The sequence below is a fragment of the Sorex araneus genome, chromosome 1 (assembly GCF_027595985.1).
Source record: "Sorex araneus isolate mSorAra2 chromosome 1, mSorAra2.pri, whole genome shotgun sequence".
Classification (NCBI taxonomy): Eukaryota; Metazoa; Chordata; class Mammalia; order Eulipotyphla; family Soricidae; genus Sorex; species Sorex araneus.
The window spans coordinates 427,872,934-427,890,874 of NC_073302.1; the positions used below are offsets into that span (position 1 = coordinate 427,872,934).

Sequence of the window (17,941 nt, forward strand, 5' to 3'; positions counted from 1 at the left end):
TGAGTGAAAAACCACTGGCTTTCATGGGTAAACTTCCCTTTGGACATTAAGCAGTTTCTCATTCTAGGCGCATCCACTTACTGCTGTGAGACCTCAGGCAAATCATTTATGCTCGATGAGTCGTACTTTCCTAATTCATCAAGTGGGGAAAATAATGCCTATTCTTAAGGTTCTTATATCAAGTAATAGAACAAATACCCAGGGCTGTGCATAGTAGGCACTTAATCAACATTTTTTCTCCCCTTGTTCTATCCTTTCAGAGACCTTTTCTCTCAAAACAAAGATTATACTAAAAAAAGACTACCATTTTGTGTTCTTTCTCCTACTACTCAGCAAGCAGTCTCTTTTTTAGGAAGAATTCAAATCACATTCCCACTCCTATCTCTGTTACGTACAGTTGACTGTAGCTTTTCTATTCACTGGGTTCCTTTTCAGAAGTCAACAAATAAATGATGTAATTTTTCCCCTCTTTTGTTTGACTTTTTTTGTGTGTGTGAGTGTCATGGTTATTGTGGTTCTGAGAACTCTGAAGAAATAGAAAAATTCCCTTTGTAGGGTCAGTGTAAAAATTCAGAAGGCAGTTAAGGCAAAGAGCATTTATTTGGTTTGAAAGAATTGTGATTCCGTGTTATACTGATTCAAGTCTATACCTAAATATACCTCAAGGAGGGACAGAAATCAGGGGATTTTGTGGGTGGGAACAAGGAAGATGTGGTAAGTAGTGAGAGCAGAGGGTGTTGGCCAGCTCAGACTATTCTCAGCCATACATAGTTAGTTACTGATTCTCTAGAAAGGATGAAAGAGGAACCGATTGGTTTAATCCTGGCTGAAAGTCCAGAGTCATCAGCTCTTACACAATTGTTTGAGTTCCTTAAAACAATTGCTTTGGGCCGAGTCCAAAGGTCTTTGGTCCAGTTCACCTAACACACAGCTGAGCAGTTTTTATCTGTAATGACTCCATTTAAAAAATTAATTCCTTAACTTTCCTTTGTTGGGGGTCACAGACAGTGGGGCTGTCAGGAGTGAGCCTTCAGCTCATCACCTCACACTTGGCCTACACGCTTTTTAAGCCGTTGAGCCATCTCCCTGGTCCCCAGGCTCTGTTTTTATAGTTTGTGTGTGTCTGTGCGTGTTTGCACCATTAGTTCTTGGTTCTGTTTATCTGGACAATCCAATGACATAAGACTTTTATTTTATTTAGTGAAGCAGGGTAGTTTTTCTTCAGTGGAACTTACTTAGATGTGAAGGAAGAGAAAGAATGGAACATGTGTCCAAGCGAGATATGGCAAATAAAAAAAAAAAAAACCAACAGTAAAGCAATAGAGTGATTCCACTGATTTCCTTGGTCAGAGCTGAAACCCAGGTACCCAGTCTAAATCAAGTACACAATAGTGTAGGGTAGGAGCTGACCACTTGACACCAGAAACTTTTTTTCTTACTGTCCTAATAAATTTCCTCATTGTTTTAGTGACTCTGTAGTTAATTTTTTTCTAATGAGACTAGGTTAACTAAAATCATCTGACATGGAAAAGGAGGAGGTAAGGTTTAAAAGGAACCTAATTACCAAGTTAATTATAGCACACAAAAAAGTGCTCCGGTTATATAAATAAGCTATTGTTATGTGCATGCAAGTTGGGCCTTGTCAAGGGACTTGTTAAGGTTTAGAGGTCAGAAAATCTGTGTAATTAGGTGTTTAGGGGAAAAAAAAATAATAAAAGCAAAACTGAAGCCAGAATTAGGAGCAGCTGATGAACCACTAACAGAAATGCCTTATTAAACTGCTTCAAGGATTCCAGGAAAGGTAGCTCCCCCCACTTCGCCCCCCCTCACCCCCCAAAAAAGCAGCTAGTTGGAACCAGTGCCAACGGAATTGCTGAGGAGGAAAGTTTAAAGGCCTAGCCACAAGGGTCCCTGGACCGAAGAGGTGGCAGGAGGGCTGGGAATGTCACTATGCTGAGCAGCAGGAAGAAGTACATTGTCAATGGCAACTCTGGGATTAAGGCCCAGGTGAGGCGAAGCTCTTGTTTACCAGACTTGCGGCTGCTATAGCCGCTGCTGTAAAGGGCCGGCTGTTTTCCCCCTCCTCTCCTGCTCTGATTCCTTCTTCTGGCCGAAGGTGAGCTGTCCCTCCGCTAACGGTCTCTCCTCCTCTTCCTCTGCCGTGGTACCTGTTGCAGTTAGGTCATTTGCAATGAATTGGAAAAGGAGGGTTACCTTAATGAAGGCTTTCTCTTTTCCCTTTCTTCCGGCTGGGCATCAAACCCTCACATTTACAAGGCATGTGCTCGATCATTGAGACCCCAAGAATTCTTTGATTTCGGACAAGGTGGGAGTAGAGTAGAGCCTGTCATCGTATTACAACTGGGACGGCCAAGTGTGTGTGGACAGCGTGATTGGCATTTAGCTGTCGGAGAGAGGCAGGACCAAGGAGCACCTGCTACTCTGAGCATTCTCATTAGTAAAATGTATAGCTCTTTCTTGGGGGAAATGTATGGCTTATTTTGCATACGTTGTTCATCTCTAATTTTCTGACATCTTAAAGAAACTGGGTTCTGTGTCTAGTGAATAAGTAGACAAGATTTAAACTCTTACATCTCTGAATGAAGAAAGGTTACATAGTCTCTCTCGTCTTTAGTGCCAAGAGACAGCCCGAACTTGATCTGGGTGGGAAAAATGGCTGTGAATGGACAAGACTTAATAGGGAAGAGAGCTCGGTTAGGGATACTGGCTTGAGCTTGATGGGGCAGCTGGTTGAGTTGGCTTGGTGTTAGGAGCGTAAGTAGGAATAGGCCCACGCAGAATAGGTTCTATCCTGTCGGAATAGAACCCGACAGGTAGTGAGGCAGAGTGACTGGCCCCATCTAGTGGTCTGTGAGATGGAGGGGGGGGCGTGTGGAGATGGTTTTTGAGGCAGCATTTATCTGTTGGTCTTGTGAAAGGGAGACACTGCTGAAATTAGTGATTTGTTGTGGCCTTGGAAATCACTACTCCTTTTCCTACATGACTTCTAAAAACAGGAATAAAGATAAATTATCATTATTTTTTGTTCTTGTTGGGGGCCACAGCTCCCAGTGCTGAGGGGCTGCTCCTGGTCCAGGGTCACTCTGTAGTGCTAGGGGAACCACGGAGTTCACGGTCAGAGCCAGGCCTCCCCCATGTAAAGCATGCACTAAGCCTGTGAAGCTGTCTCTCCAACACTGCCCTCCAAAAAAAAAAAAAAAAATCCCAGAGGATTTTTTTTTTTTTTTATGGTGCCAGGAGTCAAACTCAGAGCAAGGAAAATGTTTTACCTCTGAACCACATCCCAGCCTGCAGAAGAAGTTAGTTTTGTTTCGTGTTTGGTTTTGTTGTGGCAGGGACGGAACCCAGGCGTGCACGGCAAGCACTCTCCCGCCGAGCACGCCCCAGCCGTGTCATTGCCTCGAACAGGGTTGGTGAGATGGAAGCCCATCTCGAGTGTTGAGCCCCATCTGGCTGCTGTCCACTCCCCATCTTTTCACCCAGCCTCGTCTTTATTACCCTTAAAAGCCTTTTCACTTTAACTTTTGGCGAGCTTCCCATATTTACTTCCTACTCATCCAGGAATAGAAGATAAAATGGGCTATGTGGGGTTCATTCAAGGCAAGCATGTGATTGCTTTGCCATGTGCCAGGCTTTGGTGCCTGCGCATGTAAAGATGAAGAAATGATATAGCTCCTGTGCTCTGGATGCAGTAGAGAGCCGTAAGTCCTATGAGCACGCATGTGGAAGTTCATGTCTGTGCCATGGGAGTGATGAAAGGGCACATTATTTTTTCATATTAAGTTGTTACTTTGGCCATGTAATCAACTTGGTAATTTTTTTCATTTTACAGAGTACTTCAAGCCAATGAATTTCCCTGTTACTGAAAAAAATGTATATTGCTCATTTTATGGTGCTTAACGTTTTTGGTCAGAATACTTTAGGACTTCTCATTTTTTTTTTCATGAAACGGGATATTAATGAACAAGACTTAGTACAGAAGAAAGCTTGGCTAGGGAAACTGGTTTGAGCTTTTCAACATTCACAACAAAGATGAAAGTACTTAGGACACAAGTTTTACTTAAGAGACAGGTTAAATGGGACAATCAAAAATATGTGAACTGTGAGGGGGCTGGAGCAATAGCACAGCAGGTAGAGCGTTTGCCTTGCATGCGGCCGACCCGGGTTCGATTCCCAGCATCCCATATGGTCTCCCGAGCACCGCCAGGAGTAATTCCTGAGTGCATGAGCCAGGAATAATCCTTGTGCATCGCCGGTGTGACCCAAAAAGCAAAAAAAAAAAAAAAAAAAAAGTGAACTGTGAAACATAGTAGAGATTCAGTAAATGCAAACCCCTCCACATCCTGAGCATTCAGTGTTACTCTGGCAGGGAATCACTAGCTTCCTTTTCTCTTTTTCAGTTGGCTTTTGGGTCACACCCAGCAGTGTTTAGCACTTACTCCTGGCTCTGTACACAGGGATCTCTCTTGGCAGTGCTGGGGGTGTTGACCCTGGGTCTGCTGAGTGCAAGGCAAGCATCCTCCCCACTACTGTCTCTCTGACCCTATCAATGCTCTTTCTGAGGTCTTTGTAAAGTGTATTAGCTTTCCAGCTAATAGTGATGTTTAATAATATAATAATTAACCACAAATGCTAATTTTTTAATGCTTGGTATCAAAATACCTGAAAGCCACAAGCAGTATGTACTTACATTTATTAAGTACAGTATAACAGTGTAGAAGGACTAGGTGACCGAGATTGTATAGACCAATACTAGATTACTTTTGGGGCAATATATACAGACAAAAACTTTCTTTCAGTGCTGCCTTTCTTTCAGTGTTACATTTTTGTCCTGCTTTTGGAGGTTGGTTTTGCAAGTTAGAGTTCATATCACTTATTCAAGAATACCTTTTTTTCTTTTTCTCTAATTAAATGTATTGTTATTCTGGGTAAGTTCCTAGCTAGTGATTGTCCTAGGAAGGAGTTGAGTGAAGTTTCCAAAATTTCTCTCTGAATGGAAAGACCATTTTTCATGATACCATGCTATTTCCCAAGATCCCTGAAGCCTGAAGGCAATGCCTTTACTTTTCTGTACCTTGATGTTTTTTCATGTAATTATGAAGATCCGAAAAAGTCTCAGATTCTCTCCTGCTTTAATTTTCTGTGAAACTATAGAAAGATTTCTGGCTATGACTCACCTTTCTAAAAATTTATTATAACCAGAAATACCTCGTTCTTCTTTTTTTAATCACCATTTTGTTAAAGCCATAGTCAGAAAGAGTAAATCAAAGGTTTACTTTTGATAGAAAACCATTCTTCTCTCCACAGAGGTTACAAGTATGATTGGTACAATTTGATAAATTTCAAGGCCAGGTCGGGTCCTCAAGACAGACCTGGAGTTGTCTCAAAATGGAGGTTCTTAGGAGGTTGGCTCCATAGCTTAGAAGCTGGCCTCACACGCTGGGGCAAAGTCATCCCAGATAGAGAGGGGAACACCAAGTAATATGTAATTGGAGATCCTGCGCGGGAAAGGAGATGCGTGCTGAAAGTAGACTAGAGACTGAACAGGATGACCACTCAGTACCCCTGTTGCAGACCACAACACCCAAAAGGAAAGAGAGATATCAAATTGGAATGCCCCGCCACAGAGGGATGGGACGGGGGGGGGGGGGAGGGGAGTGGGAGGGATACTGGGTTCATTGGTAGTGGAGAATGGACACTGGTGGAGGGATGGGCTCTTAAACATTGCATGAGGGAAAAATAAGCACGAAAATGTGTGAATCTGTAACTGTACCCTCACTGTGACTCACTGATTAAAAAACAAATTAAAAAAAATTTTTTTAAATAAAAAAATAAAATGGAGGTTCTTTTTCTTTATCTAACTTGAGTTCTTTTTCTTAGCAGATCCAGTTTGCCGACCAGAAGCAAGAATTCAATAAACGTCCCACCAAGATAGGACGTCGCTCCCTGTCTCGCTCCATTTCTCAGTCGTCCACCGACAGTTACAGCTCAGGTGCGTGCCGGGCAGTGCTGACCCCACCTTTGTCATCAATGGACCCTCCTCTCTGCTCGAGGCTTACTCAACATGATAGAGCCTATATTTGGGAACAGAGTTTTGACTCCTTAAGTATAAGTTTAGACCCAAATTCTGGGTGAAATCTTTTCATTCCTCTGAGAGATGCAAATTGGGGTTTAATACCAGTCTCCTCTTCTGTAAAGGTAGAAGGTGGTGGTTCGGGAAACTGACTTCTGACTTATTCAGAAGGTCAGGGCTCACTTCTGGCCTTCATGAAACAGTGTGTGTAAAGACCTTGGCTTTTCCCATCCTAGAAAATAAAAGAGGGATTCTCTGGCCTTCCAGCTTGGTATTTGCAAATTAATGAGGCACATTAATTTCCCCCAAAATAGAACATTGTATCTATCTCAGAAAGTGAGATCTTCCCTTCTTCTAAGCTGTGACAGTGTAGGACTTGTTGCTCCTCCCTTTGCATATGGCTCGTGGGACTGAATTATAATTTAATGCTGGGTGAACTCTTACCATCCAGGACTCCTGGAAGGCATTGATCATTTCTGTGACAGTGCCCCAAGTCTAGTATGTATCTGATAGAAGAGGGAGCTATTTTAATTTTATCCTGTGTTAGAATGCGTAGGAAGCTGAGTTTTTGCCCTACTTATGTCTTTGCAATATAAATAGAAATACTTATTAGAAAATTTTATTCTTTGCACAAACAGAAAAGTAATCTCTGTTATACAGATTTGAGGGAAACTTGTCGGGGAGGCTATATGGTTGGGTAGATGGTTGTTTGCATTTTAGTTCAGTGTCAGATTCTGTTTACTTCTAGTTCAGAGTCTCCCCTGCCCACCATGCTCATGTTTCCAACTATTCCTGCTAGAAAATCCATGTCTGCCCCCCAGCAGAACACCCATACGCAGATCTCACAAGAGATGTGTTTGCCTGGTTGAGTGTAAATGATGCTCTTGACTTTTTTTTAAGTGAACTCAGAGTTGTCTGCTCTTGCTTTTTGGTGGATGATACTGATTGATGTCACTCCCAAAAACTTGGATCTTTTAGTTGAAGTCTATAAAATTTACATTTTATAGTTGAGTATGTCGTTGATAACCCATTTTCAAATACTAAATTCAGGAGTCTGGAGTCAAAACACCGTAGAAATGGAAAATAATCTAAAGATTAATTCTTTTTTTTTTTTTTTTTTTTTTGCTTTTTGGGTCACACCTGGCAATGCACAGGGGTTACTCCTGGCTCTGAACTCAGGAATTACTCCTGGCGGTGCTTGGGGGACCATATGGGATGCCGGGGATCAAACCCGGGTCGGCCGCGTGCAAGGCAAACGCCCTACCCGCTGTGCTATCGCTCCGGCCCCTAAAGATTAATTCTTACATTTCTATTGGATGCTGGGTTTACTTTGAAGTGGGCGGGGGGTGGCCCTTACAAATGACCATTGACCTGTTTAAGAGCATTATAGATATTCTGTTAGGTTTTGTTTTGCTTTTTGTGGGGGCACATCCAATGATGCTTCTCCTGGCAAAGTGCTAAAGCGTTGTTCCTGGTGATACCAGGGATTGAACCTGGGTCTCCTGCAGGTGAGACATGTGCTCCAGCCCTTTGAGTCATCTCCCTGATCCATAAAGCGTTTTAGATACTGTGGTTCCCATGATAGTATGGGTAATAGGATTCATGCTTCCTATCTAGTGATTTGCTTTCTGGGCTGAGAGATCAAGTAAGTGGTTGATCCTGGTTAGATCCCTGGCACTGCCTGTGGTGAGCCCGTATCACTTCTGAGCAGAGAGCCAGGAGTAATCCCTGACACTGCTGGGTGTGCTCCAATATATGAAACAAAAAATTAGTTATTGGAACTGGAGAGGTAGTACAGCAGGTAGGATGCTTGTCTTGCACAAAGCTGATTTGGTTTCAGTCAGGACCCATGTGGTCCTCCAAGCCTGCCAGGAGTGATCCCTGCAGAACCAGGAGTCAGGAGTAAGCCCTGAGCACCCCTGGGTATAGCCCCTCTCCCCCCCAAAAAAAAGCTGTTTATTCATTTCCTGATTAGATCTTATACAGTTGCTGGAATTTAAAGAGTTTACTTACAAATACTAGTTTTACTTACAACAATTATGTAAACATTCAATTAAAGAAAAAGAAATTTTTTAATTTTAGTCTAACAAGGATAATTGAATTTTAGTCTATCAGAACTAACTCAATCAGGATTTGAATTGCTTCTGCTAGTGAATGGCAGCAATATCGTAGCTGCTGGGTAGAAAGGCAGACCAGTGTGGAGCTGAACATGTGCCGAGTATGGAGAGGCTGTGTTTCATGCTTCATCCAATTGTATTTTAACCCAGGGAAATTATGATACAAGAATGTCAAAGAGAGAATTGTATCACTTTACTTTTCTTAAAATTTTTTCCAACTGAATCACAGTGAGATACACGGTTACAAAGTTGTTCATGATTGGGTTTCAGTCATATAATGTTCCAACACCCATCCCTTCACCAGTGTACATTTCCTGCCACCAATGTTTCAGTTTCCCTCCTGCCACCACCGAAAGCCTTCCTCTACAGCAATTTTCTTCTCTCTCTCTGTCTCTCTCTATCTCTGTCTATCTGTGTCTCTGTCTCTGTCCCTCTCTCTCTTCTCTCTCTCTTTCTCTCTCTCTCTCTCTCTCTCTCTCTCTCTCTGTCTGACCATCTCTCTCTCTCTGTCTGGCGATCTCTCTCTCTCTCTGTGTCTCTCTCTGTCTCTCTCTCTCACTTGGTCACTCCCTCCCTCCCCCCCCTTTTTGGACATTATGGTTTGCAACACAGATACTGAAAGATTATCATGTATATCACCACTTATCAGCACCCAGTTCTTGTCCAGAGTGATCATTTCCTACTGTCATTGCCATAGTGGTCTCTTCTCTGTCCTAACTGCCTCCTTTGCTTTTCTATCCAGAAATTAAACCTTTTGATGTTACTTCATCATATATCATCACTTAATTCATTAGCAGTGAAGCTGGAGCTAAGATCTCAAACATGTACTTGTATGTCAATACAAGCTACTTAAGTTATAGGTTGCCCTTTTTTTTGGGGGGGGTGCATGGGGTGGGGGCGCACACCAGATGGTGCTCAGGGTTCACTCCTGGCTCTGCACTCAGGAATCACTCTTTACGTTGTTGCTCAGGGGACCGTATGGAATGCTGGGGATCAGACCTAGGTTGCTGAGTGCAAGGCAAGTGCTCTACCCGCTGTACTATCTCTTCGCTCCAACTGATTGCTCATTTTCAATTAAATTATGTTTCTGGGCTTCAGTCATAAATATAAATACTCAGAATCTATTAAAGTGTGTATGTCCCTTTGAGTTGGGTTTCTTTAAATTTCCTAAAAAGAAATCTTTGATATATTTCAACTCTTTTCTTGAATGTACTACTTTAAATATAGTATCAGAAATGAGTAAATATTAGATTAATATGCATGTCACTCTGATTGAAAAATGGCCTTTCCTCTGTGTTTGAAGAGACAACCCCCTGTTGATCTGGGTCTGTCAGGCATTTTGCATCCACAGATTGGTACAGTCTTACACAGCTGATTCTTTGGTTCTCACCTATTAACAGGTCTTAATATAGAGTTCTTTGAAAGCAAATTAATTTTGGTTCAAAGAAAAACATTGGTTGAACTAGTGCTGTTTGACTACTGTTTTGAAAATAAAACATTGTTTTTTTTCCCCAGCTTTTAGAATAGTAGAATAATACTTTTACAAATATATTTCCATTTGTAAGAAAATGATCCAAGCTTAAAACTGGAGTGCTTTCTAATAAATTTAGATGCTTTTTGTTGTTGGGATAGGGGGAGTTATTTGTTTTTCACCCTGACTTATCCTTAGAAGGTTAAGAATCAGAAAAGAAAAAATCTATTGTGAAAAGTTAGAGCTCCAATATCATATCAACCTTTTTAATCACTGCCTGCCAACCACCTGCTGCTTGGATAGATTAGTAGATGATGGAATAGAAAAAAGTGCTAAAGAAATCCTGTGCGTGCGTGCGTGCGTGCGTGCGTGCGTGCTTTGTGTGTGTGTGTGTGAGAGAGAGAGAGAGAGAGAGAGAGAGATTCCTTTCCTATTGAAAATTCTAAAGCTGGGCAAGCACCCTTAAGATACTATGTGGTATTGAATTAAATATATGTGCAGGATCAGTAAGTGGGCTCAAAGAGTGAGCTCTGTCTTTGCAGGCGGGAGACCCAGGTTCCATCTTCAGCACCACATGGACTCCTGAGAACCTCTAGGTGTGGCCCTAAAGAACAAATGTGTGTGTGTGTGTGTGTGTGTGTGTGTGTGTGTATGCAAAAGTTAGTTTTTGGTTATCTTTGCAACAAGCATTACTCTCTGCACTCTACTTATATTTATCTATAACTTGTCTCTGACAAATCATATATATTTTTTAAATCATAGTCTGCTTTATATGACACAATGTATCCAAATGGAAAGAAGTACTTTTGTTATTAATTCCTTAATCTCTGACTCACTTATTAAATGGAAAACTCTGGAGAGACGCTACAGTTGAAAAGATGCTGGCCTTTCATGTGGCCAATCCCAGTTCAGTTCCTGCACCACATATGGTGCCCTGAGCACAGATTCAGCAGAAAACCTTGAGCATAGTCAGGGATGGCCCCCAAACAAACAAAAAAAATTAAGAATTCCATGAAAGTAGTTCATATCGGTCTTATATCCCCAGATTGTGCTTGGTACCTGGTAGTTACGCAGTTAAAATATTGTTGAATAAACAATCAAATGTGTGAATTACCTGAATAAACAACCCTATTAAATAGGATCTGTTATCACTTCTACTTTTTGCATTCAGAACCAAGTGTGGCTTCAGCCAGTCTGTCTTTCTCCATAACGCATAACCACTGTTTTGCAGTGGCCATTGAGGAACATAAAAATCATCATGGCAGGGCTGCAGTGGGTAGGGTTTGCATGTGGCTAACCCAGGTTCAACCCCTGGCATCCCCAATGGTCCCCCAAGCACCACCAGGAGTGATCCCTGAGTGCAGAGCTAGGAGTAAGACCCTGAGCACTGCCAGGTGTGGCCACAAAATTAACAAAAGTCACTGAGGTTCTGGAAGAGATCTTGAACTTTTAGGATATTCTGAATATAAATGCTTTCTACAACAGTAGTTATCCTGAGACCCCAGGAGAGGTGCACGGGTGGGGGGGCACTTTTGCCTTGTGGTTGAGCCTTCAATTTGGGGCTCTGTGCTGCAACAAGCCTGCGCCAGCCAGCACACCCCGCACACATCCACAAAGGGAGGAGGAAAAAGAAATCATTCCTGTGAGCTCCGATACAGCCGAGGGGGGCTGTTATAGTTCTCCCCCCAGGTGATAGAAGCAACATTCCCCAGCACCACTAGCTCAGAAGCTCCGAGTATTGATTAGTGAGACAGATGACTCTCCGGGGAGCTGTGCCTGGGCTCCTTTGCCAAAGGTACTTTGAGCTCTTGCGCACCCTAGGAGGGAGAACCGAAAACTTTGTGTACAGATTAGCTCCTTTGAAGAACAAAAGTCCCTTTGGGGATTTACTCATTTTCTCACCTCCCTTGGTGCTGGTGTTCATTCCTGTTACCTCGTGTTGGGACTTTGCTCGGGGGTCATTTTCCAGCTCCACGAGAGATCCTTGGGCCCCCGCTGCCCAAACATGTTGTAGTGCCATGCCTGATTAACCGGGCAAGGTCAGACTTGCCCTTTACAGCCCTCCCAGTGATCGGCCCTCTGCTAAGAAATCCCAGAAATGCCTTAATTCTCTGGATATAATAAATCAGTGCACCACAGACTTTAGCAACATGGAGCTTTTGTAACTTTCCCCCCTTAAAAGTGGTGGAAGTACCAATGGCATCAGCATATCATGCCCCGAAGTACTTTCTGTCCCCCCTTCTCCCCAACATCTTCAAGACTACTTAGGAATAAACCATTTCGAGAAAGTGAAATCAAGGAAGAAAATAAATGCAAATTATCCAGCAAGTAATTAACACTACAGAATTTTAGAAAGACCAAGAGACTTCAGCCCAACACGAGGGACACTTTTGCTTGTTGGCAACAACTAAAAGCCTCAGACCCTTTCACTTTCCAGTGTATATTGCTAGATGAATTAGTTCTCAGAGCATTATTAGATGAAAGTAATACTACTTTTTTTTTGGTCTCCCTGAGCACAGAGCAGGAAGTAAGTAAGTCACATTTCCAGGTGTGACCCCAAAACCAGAAAGAAGGGTCTTTATTGTCAATATCTAATTGGGTCCGCACTCATATTTCAGCTTCGTCTCAGCTAGCCTTCAAAAGAAAGCTGTTAAGTGAGACAAAGAGTTTTTGTGTGGGTCTTAATTACTTTCCCATGAGTTTTTTATTTTCTAGGTCCTATCACTTTGGTTATTTTATTGAAACACAAATTACATCAGACATTTATTTTATTTATTTATTTATTTTTTTTTAAAGGAAGACATTTTATTTTATTTTATTTATTTATTTTTTTTTTGCTTTTTGGGTCACACCCAGCAATGCTCAGGGGTTACTCCTGGCTTTGCACTCAGGAATTACTCCTGGCGGTGCTTGGGGGACCATATGGGATGCCGGGGATCGAACCCGGGTCGGCCGCGTGCAAGGCAAACGCCCTACCCGCTGTGCTATCGCTCCAGCCCCTACATCAGACATTTAAGCAACAGAGAGAAGTAACTAGGATTCTAGAAATCCCTAGGTTAATTACTATGATTGTGCATTAAGAATTTTAACCTATTGTTAGCCTGGTGTAACCGCTCTGTTTGAACAGTCAAAATCCTCTACATTACTTTGAAAATAGAATATAGACCAAACACGATGGCCACGTAGTGCCTCTGTTGCAAACCACAAGGAGAGAGAGAGAACAAGGGGGAATGCCCTGCCACAGAGGTGGGGTGGGGTGGGGGGGATGGGGTAGGAGGGTGGGAGGGATACTGGGAACATTGGTGGAGGGGACTGGGCACTGGTGGAGGGATATAAACAAAATGCAAACATGAAAGTTAACAAGTTTGTAACTGTAACTCATGGTGATTCACTAATAAAAAAATAAATCCTCTGCATTTTCTGAACATAGATGGCCAGTTAATGTTCTTCAGGAGGAATGTCTTTGGCATCACCTCTCAGCTTCCTCCTGACTGGTGGATAACACCAGGTCGTAGATGATTGAGAGAGCGCCACACTCCTGTATTAGTACCTGTTACCATATATGTAAGATGCAAAATGCAATGTTTAAGGTGCAAAACGTGAGCATTAGCAAGTCTTCGTTTACTCCAAGGTTTGCAGTTTACAAGAATCCATTTTTTTCCTGAGAGGTTTTCCTCTGTCATTCCAGCGGCTTCATACACAGATAGCTCTGACGATGAGACCTCTCCCAGGGACAAGCAGCAAAAGAACTCGAAGGGAAGCAGTGACTTCTGTGTCAGGAACATCAAGCAGGCCGAGTTTGGGCGAAGAGAAATTGAAATCGCCGAGCAAGGTAAAGAAAGCACGCCGCAGGTCTCTCTTTGTGTTAATCCCTCTTTTTTCCTGTGCTGAGATCAAGTAGCGTGTGAAGTTATTTAAGGATACTAATAACAGAAGAAATCTGAGTTCAGTAGACACCGTGGGGGTGCGGGGAGTGAACTGTGCTGGAGGTAGGAGAGACTGCTCTACAAAGAAAAGGGAGAGAGGCTCAGGGGCCAGGAAGATGGCTGAGAGGGCTAGTGCGTATGCTCCACATGAGGGATGCCTGGTTCAAATCCCAGTGCCACACGGTCCCCTAAGCACTGCCAAGAGCAACCCCCTAGTGACATGATGGGAGTAGCCTCTGAGCATAACAGGTATGACCTTTGAAAAGAAAGAAAGAAGGAAAGAAAGAAAGAAAGAAAGAAAGAAAGAAAGAAAGAAAGAAAGAAAGAAAGAAAGGAAGGAAGGAAGGAAGGAAGGAAGGAAGGAAGGAAGGAAGAAAGGAAGAAAGGAAGAAAGAAAAGAGAGAAAGAGAGGAGAAAGAGAGGAAGGGAGGAAGGGGAGAGAGACTAGATAAGGACCAGAATATAGGGAGTTAGACCCTGGAGCATTTGCCTCTAAAGATTACTTCAAAAAGAAAATCAGACTTAATGTCTTGAGGCTTAAGAAAGTGTAGCACCCATAAGCGGGTGTCCGAAAACAGGATCCCTTTGGAGAAGGTGGGTTTGCTGCGCTTGCATGTAACTGAGCTTCTCACGGTGATTCAATAAAAATATAAATAAGTTAAAGGGGGGGAAAAAGATGGGGACATTGGTGTTGGGAAATGTGCACTGGTGAAGGCACAGGTGTTGGAACATTATATGACTGAAACCCAATCATGAACAACTTTGGTAACTGTGTGTCTCACTGTGATTCAATAAGGAAAGGAAGGGAGGGAGGAAGAGAGGGTAACAGAACCCAATTAAGGGAAAAATTTTAACCTTAAAAGCGTAACTTTTGAAGGAAGCAGGAAAAGAACAAGTAGGTTTTGCTGTTTCTTCTTTTATCTCTCCTCCCCCTAATACCGCTGTGTATGTATTGGCCTTTTCAGAAATGCCTGCGCTCATGGCTCTGCGGAAGAGAGCCCAAGGAGAAAAGCCGCTGGCTGGAGCCAAAATTGTGGGTTGCACACACATCACTGCCCAGACTGCTGTGAGTGCCTTTTCCTTTCTGTACGGTACAGTAATGATAGCTTCAGACTGTAAACAGTTCTACTTCAATAGGGGCGATTTAAACGCTCCCAACTGTTTACTGAGTGCACACAACATGCCAAGCACTGGGTTAAGAACGTGACAGTAAAGTCTTACAAGTGTTAAGTCAGTAATCCCCCTATTAGCCTTGTAGCACTGTAGCGCTGTAACACTGTAACACTGGCATCCCTTTGTTCCTTGATTTGCTGTAGCCGGCACCAGTAACATCTCCATTGTGAGACTTGTTACTGTTTTTGGCCTATTGGATACACCACCGGGAGCTTGCCCGGCTCTGCTGTGCAGGTGGGATATTCTAGGTAGCTTGCCGGGCTCTCCGAGAGGGATGGAAGTATTGAAACCAGGTCAACCGCGTGCAAGGCAAATGCCCTACCTGCTGTGCTATCTCTCCAGCCCATTAGCCATGTAAAGAAGGTTTTCCTTTTTCTTGTTGATGAACAAGGAAGTTGGAGCTCAGCTTTAAATGATTTATCCAAGGTTATTTGCGCTCTCTCCACACAACCCTCGCAGGGTTCAGGGGACCATCTGCAGCACCAGGGATCGACTCGGGTCACCACATGTTAGGCAGACACCCTCATTTCTATCTCTCTTGCCCCTACTATGCTCTATTAATTCTCCTGTTTTCCTCCCCTTCTGGTGGCATCTCAACAAGGTAAGTCTGTGTTGGGCTGCTTTCAGCTGCAAGTAAGAGAACTCCTGGTTTCATCCGGGAGTTTATTTCCTGCTTAGTTGGGTGTCGAGAAGTAAGGTAGTCTCCAGATGGCGCCCCTCAGCGTTCCAGTCTCCTCTGTCTGTGGCTCTCTGGGTCTCAAGGAGCTGTGTCCCCTTTGAGCTTGCTTCACCCTCAGTCTGTTGGCAAAATGGTTCTAGTTCTTCAAGCTATCGCCAAATGATATGAAAAGGAAGGATCGTTTCTTTCTCTCTCACAAGAGCAAGGATACCTTTCCAAGAAGTCGTCCAGAACATGCCATCAAGAATCACTGGAAAGGACTATGCCTCTGCCCCACCAGGCTGACCCAGGAAACATAATTGACTTAGAACAGTGATTCTTTCTCTCTCCACACTCCTCCGCAAAAAAGATTTTTTTTTTAAATTTATTTCTTGTCTGGGATTTTTACCCCTAGATATTTGTCTTATTTGGAAAAAAAATTTTTTTTTATTTTTCATAAAATGTTTCTCTTGTCATGACATGAAATTCATATATAACATCAGTACATATACTTTTTTTTTTTTGCTTTTGGGTCACACCTGGCAATGCACAGGGGTTACTCTTGGCTCGTACACTCAGGAATAACTCCTGGTGCTCAGGGGACCACATGGGATGCTGGGAATCGAAACCAGAATGGCCACATGCAAGGCAAACGCCCTATCCTCTGTGCTATCGCCCCAGCCCCTACATGTACATTTTCCAAAATCTAGGGCTGGAGCAATGATTTAGCAGGTAGGGCATTTGCTTGTATGAAACTGACCCAGATTTGATGCCCAGTTTCCCATAGGGTCCCCCAAGCATCTCCCCCAAGCATCACCAGCAGTAATTCCTGAATGCAGAGCCAGAAGTAACCCCCGAGCATCACCTGGTGTTGCCCCAAAACACACACACAAAAAGTAGATAAGTAATAAAAACCTAAAGGTCTGAGAGTATAACTTAAGTAGTCAAGCACATTTGGGAAGCCCCATATTCCATTCCTACCATCCAGTCCTCCCACCCCATAAATTTTGCTGTCTATAACCCTGGTGAACTCTGAACTGTCAGGCCTGAGTGCCAAATCACCAAACTAAATATCCTCAGGGGTGGCCCCTATTAAATATCAACAGAATGGGCTGGAAAGAGAATAGAGAAGTTAGGGTGCATTCTTTGCATACAGCTGACTCCAGTTTGATCCCCAGCATCACAGTATGGTCCTCCAAGCACTGCTAGGAGTGATCCCCAAACACAGAACCAGGAATTCGCCCTGAGTACTACCAGGTGTGGCCTACTCCCCCCAAATAAGCAAAGAAGTAAATCTTCTCCCAGTTATTTAATAATCAAAATTGTCCCCACTGTTTTCCAAGGCTCCTTTGTTGAGAATGACTGGTTAGAGTCACCTTTAAAGATCTTACAAGGGAGCCAGAAGAGCTGGCTGAACTGCTCAGGTGCATGCTCCACAACAGGCCCGGGTTTGATCCCTGGCACCACGTGGTCGCCTGAGCAACACACATCCCCATCCCCCAGACCAGGAATAGCATCTGACCACAGCCAGGGTAATCCAGAATCAACAAAAAGTTGTAACAGGTACTGAGTTAGCAGCCGTAACTAGACCCAGACCCGGAAGCTGGTGTGCTGAAATGGTCTGGAATCTCTCATGGGATTTAGAGATCCAGGTCATCTGCATGACTCAGTCAACTTCCAGAAGATCGTCCCCTAAAGAACACCTAAGTGGCCACATTCCCGATTAAGAGCAGCAGAGATTCAGACAGCTATTCTTAACACTTTCACTGGGAGACTTCTCTGGGCGATTTGTTCTCTAATAAAAAAGAGGAAAAAAAATAAAAAGAAAGAAAGAAAAAAGGTTATCTTGGTGGCCCAAAAGTCAATTGAAAAAACTCTTCTTTTTGTTGTTCAGGGGTCAGACCTATTAGTGCCCAGTGCTGGAGGTGGGGTGAGACTGTGAGATGCTGGGTATGAAACTCAGGGTTCCCACTTGCATGGCATATGTTCCTGCTCTTTGAGTATCTCGCTGGCCCTGAGAAGCTATTATTTTTGGAGCCTCAGATTAATACTTGAGATGGCAAAAACTACCCTTGGCAGCTCTTTTGGTCTTCCTTCAGTTAAGGACATGAGACATCAGTGTGGTGACTTAAAATAGTAAGTCCTCTTGTACTGTCTCATGTTGCTAAATTATATCTAGTTTCTTTTTTACCCCCTGGCATACTGAACATTACCACCCTTCAAGGTTCCTTTCTATTTTTTTCCTGAATGCAGTAATTAAAATTAGTTTCCCGATTTGAATATTTATTATTTCCACTCCATATTTTTCCTTTCCCTTAAAAAAAGAGCTACGAAGGAATTTTGTTTTGTTTCTAATCACTTTTTTTTTTCTTTTTTAGCTGCGAAGCTGGTTTTTAGATGTTGGGAAGGGGGTGTAGTATAGTGGCCAAGCTCTTACCTTGCATGTGTATGGTTTTGGATTTGGCCACTGCCATACAGAAATAGTTTAGGTTCATTTTATAA

The 17,941-nt window shown here is 43.1% G+C and overlaps 1 protein-coding gene across 4 annotated transcripts in view; it reads left to right on the forward strand.

Annotated features, from left to right (window-relative positions):
* The window catches only part of AHCYL2 (adenosylhomocysteinase like 2), a 189,015-nt gene that overhangs the window by 125,049 nt on the left and 46,025 nt on the right, over window positions 1-17,941 (forward strand). Inside the window, exons 1-4 of one of the 4 annotated variants that reach the window (XM_055123902.1) lie at window positions 1,936-2,007; window positions 5,902-6,013; window positions 13,371-13,514; window positions 14,574-14,674. In XM_055123902.1, the coding sequence (XP_054979877.1) occupies window positions 1,951-2,007; window positions 5,902-6,013; window positions 13,371-13,514; window positions 14,574-14,674 (414 nt within the window). In that variant the 5' untranslated portion in view covers window positions 1,936-1,950. Of the gene's footprint in view, window positions 1-1,935; window positions 2,008-5,901; window positions 6,014-13,370; window positions 13,515-14,573; window positions 14,675-17,941 lie in introns of those variants that run through there. The other 3 variants (XM_055123903.1, XM_055123900.1, XM_055123901.1) reach the window with 3 other exon arrangements.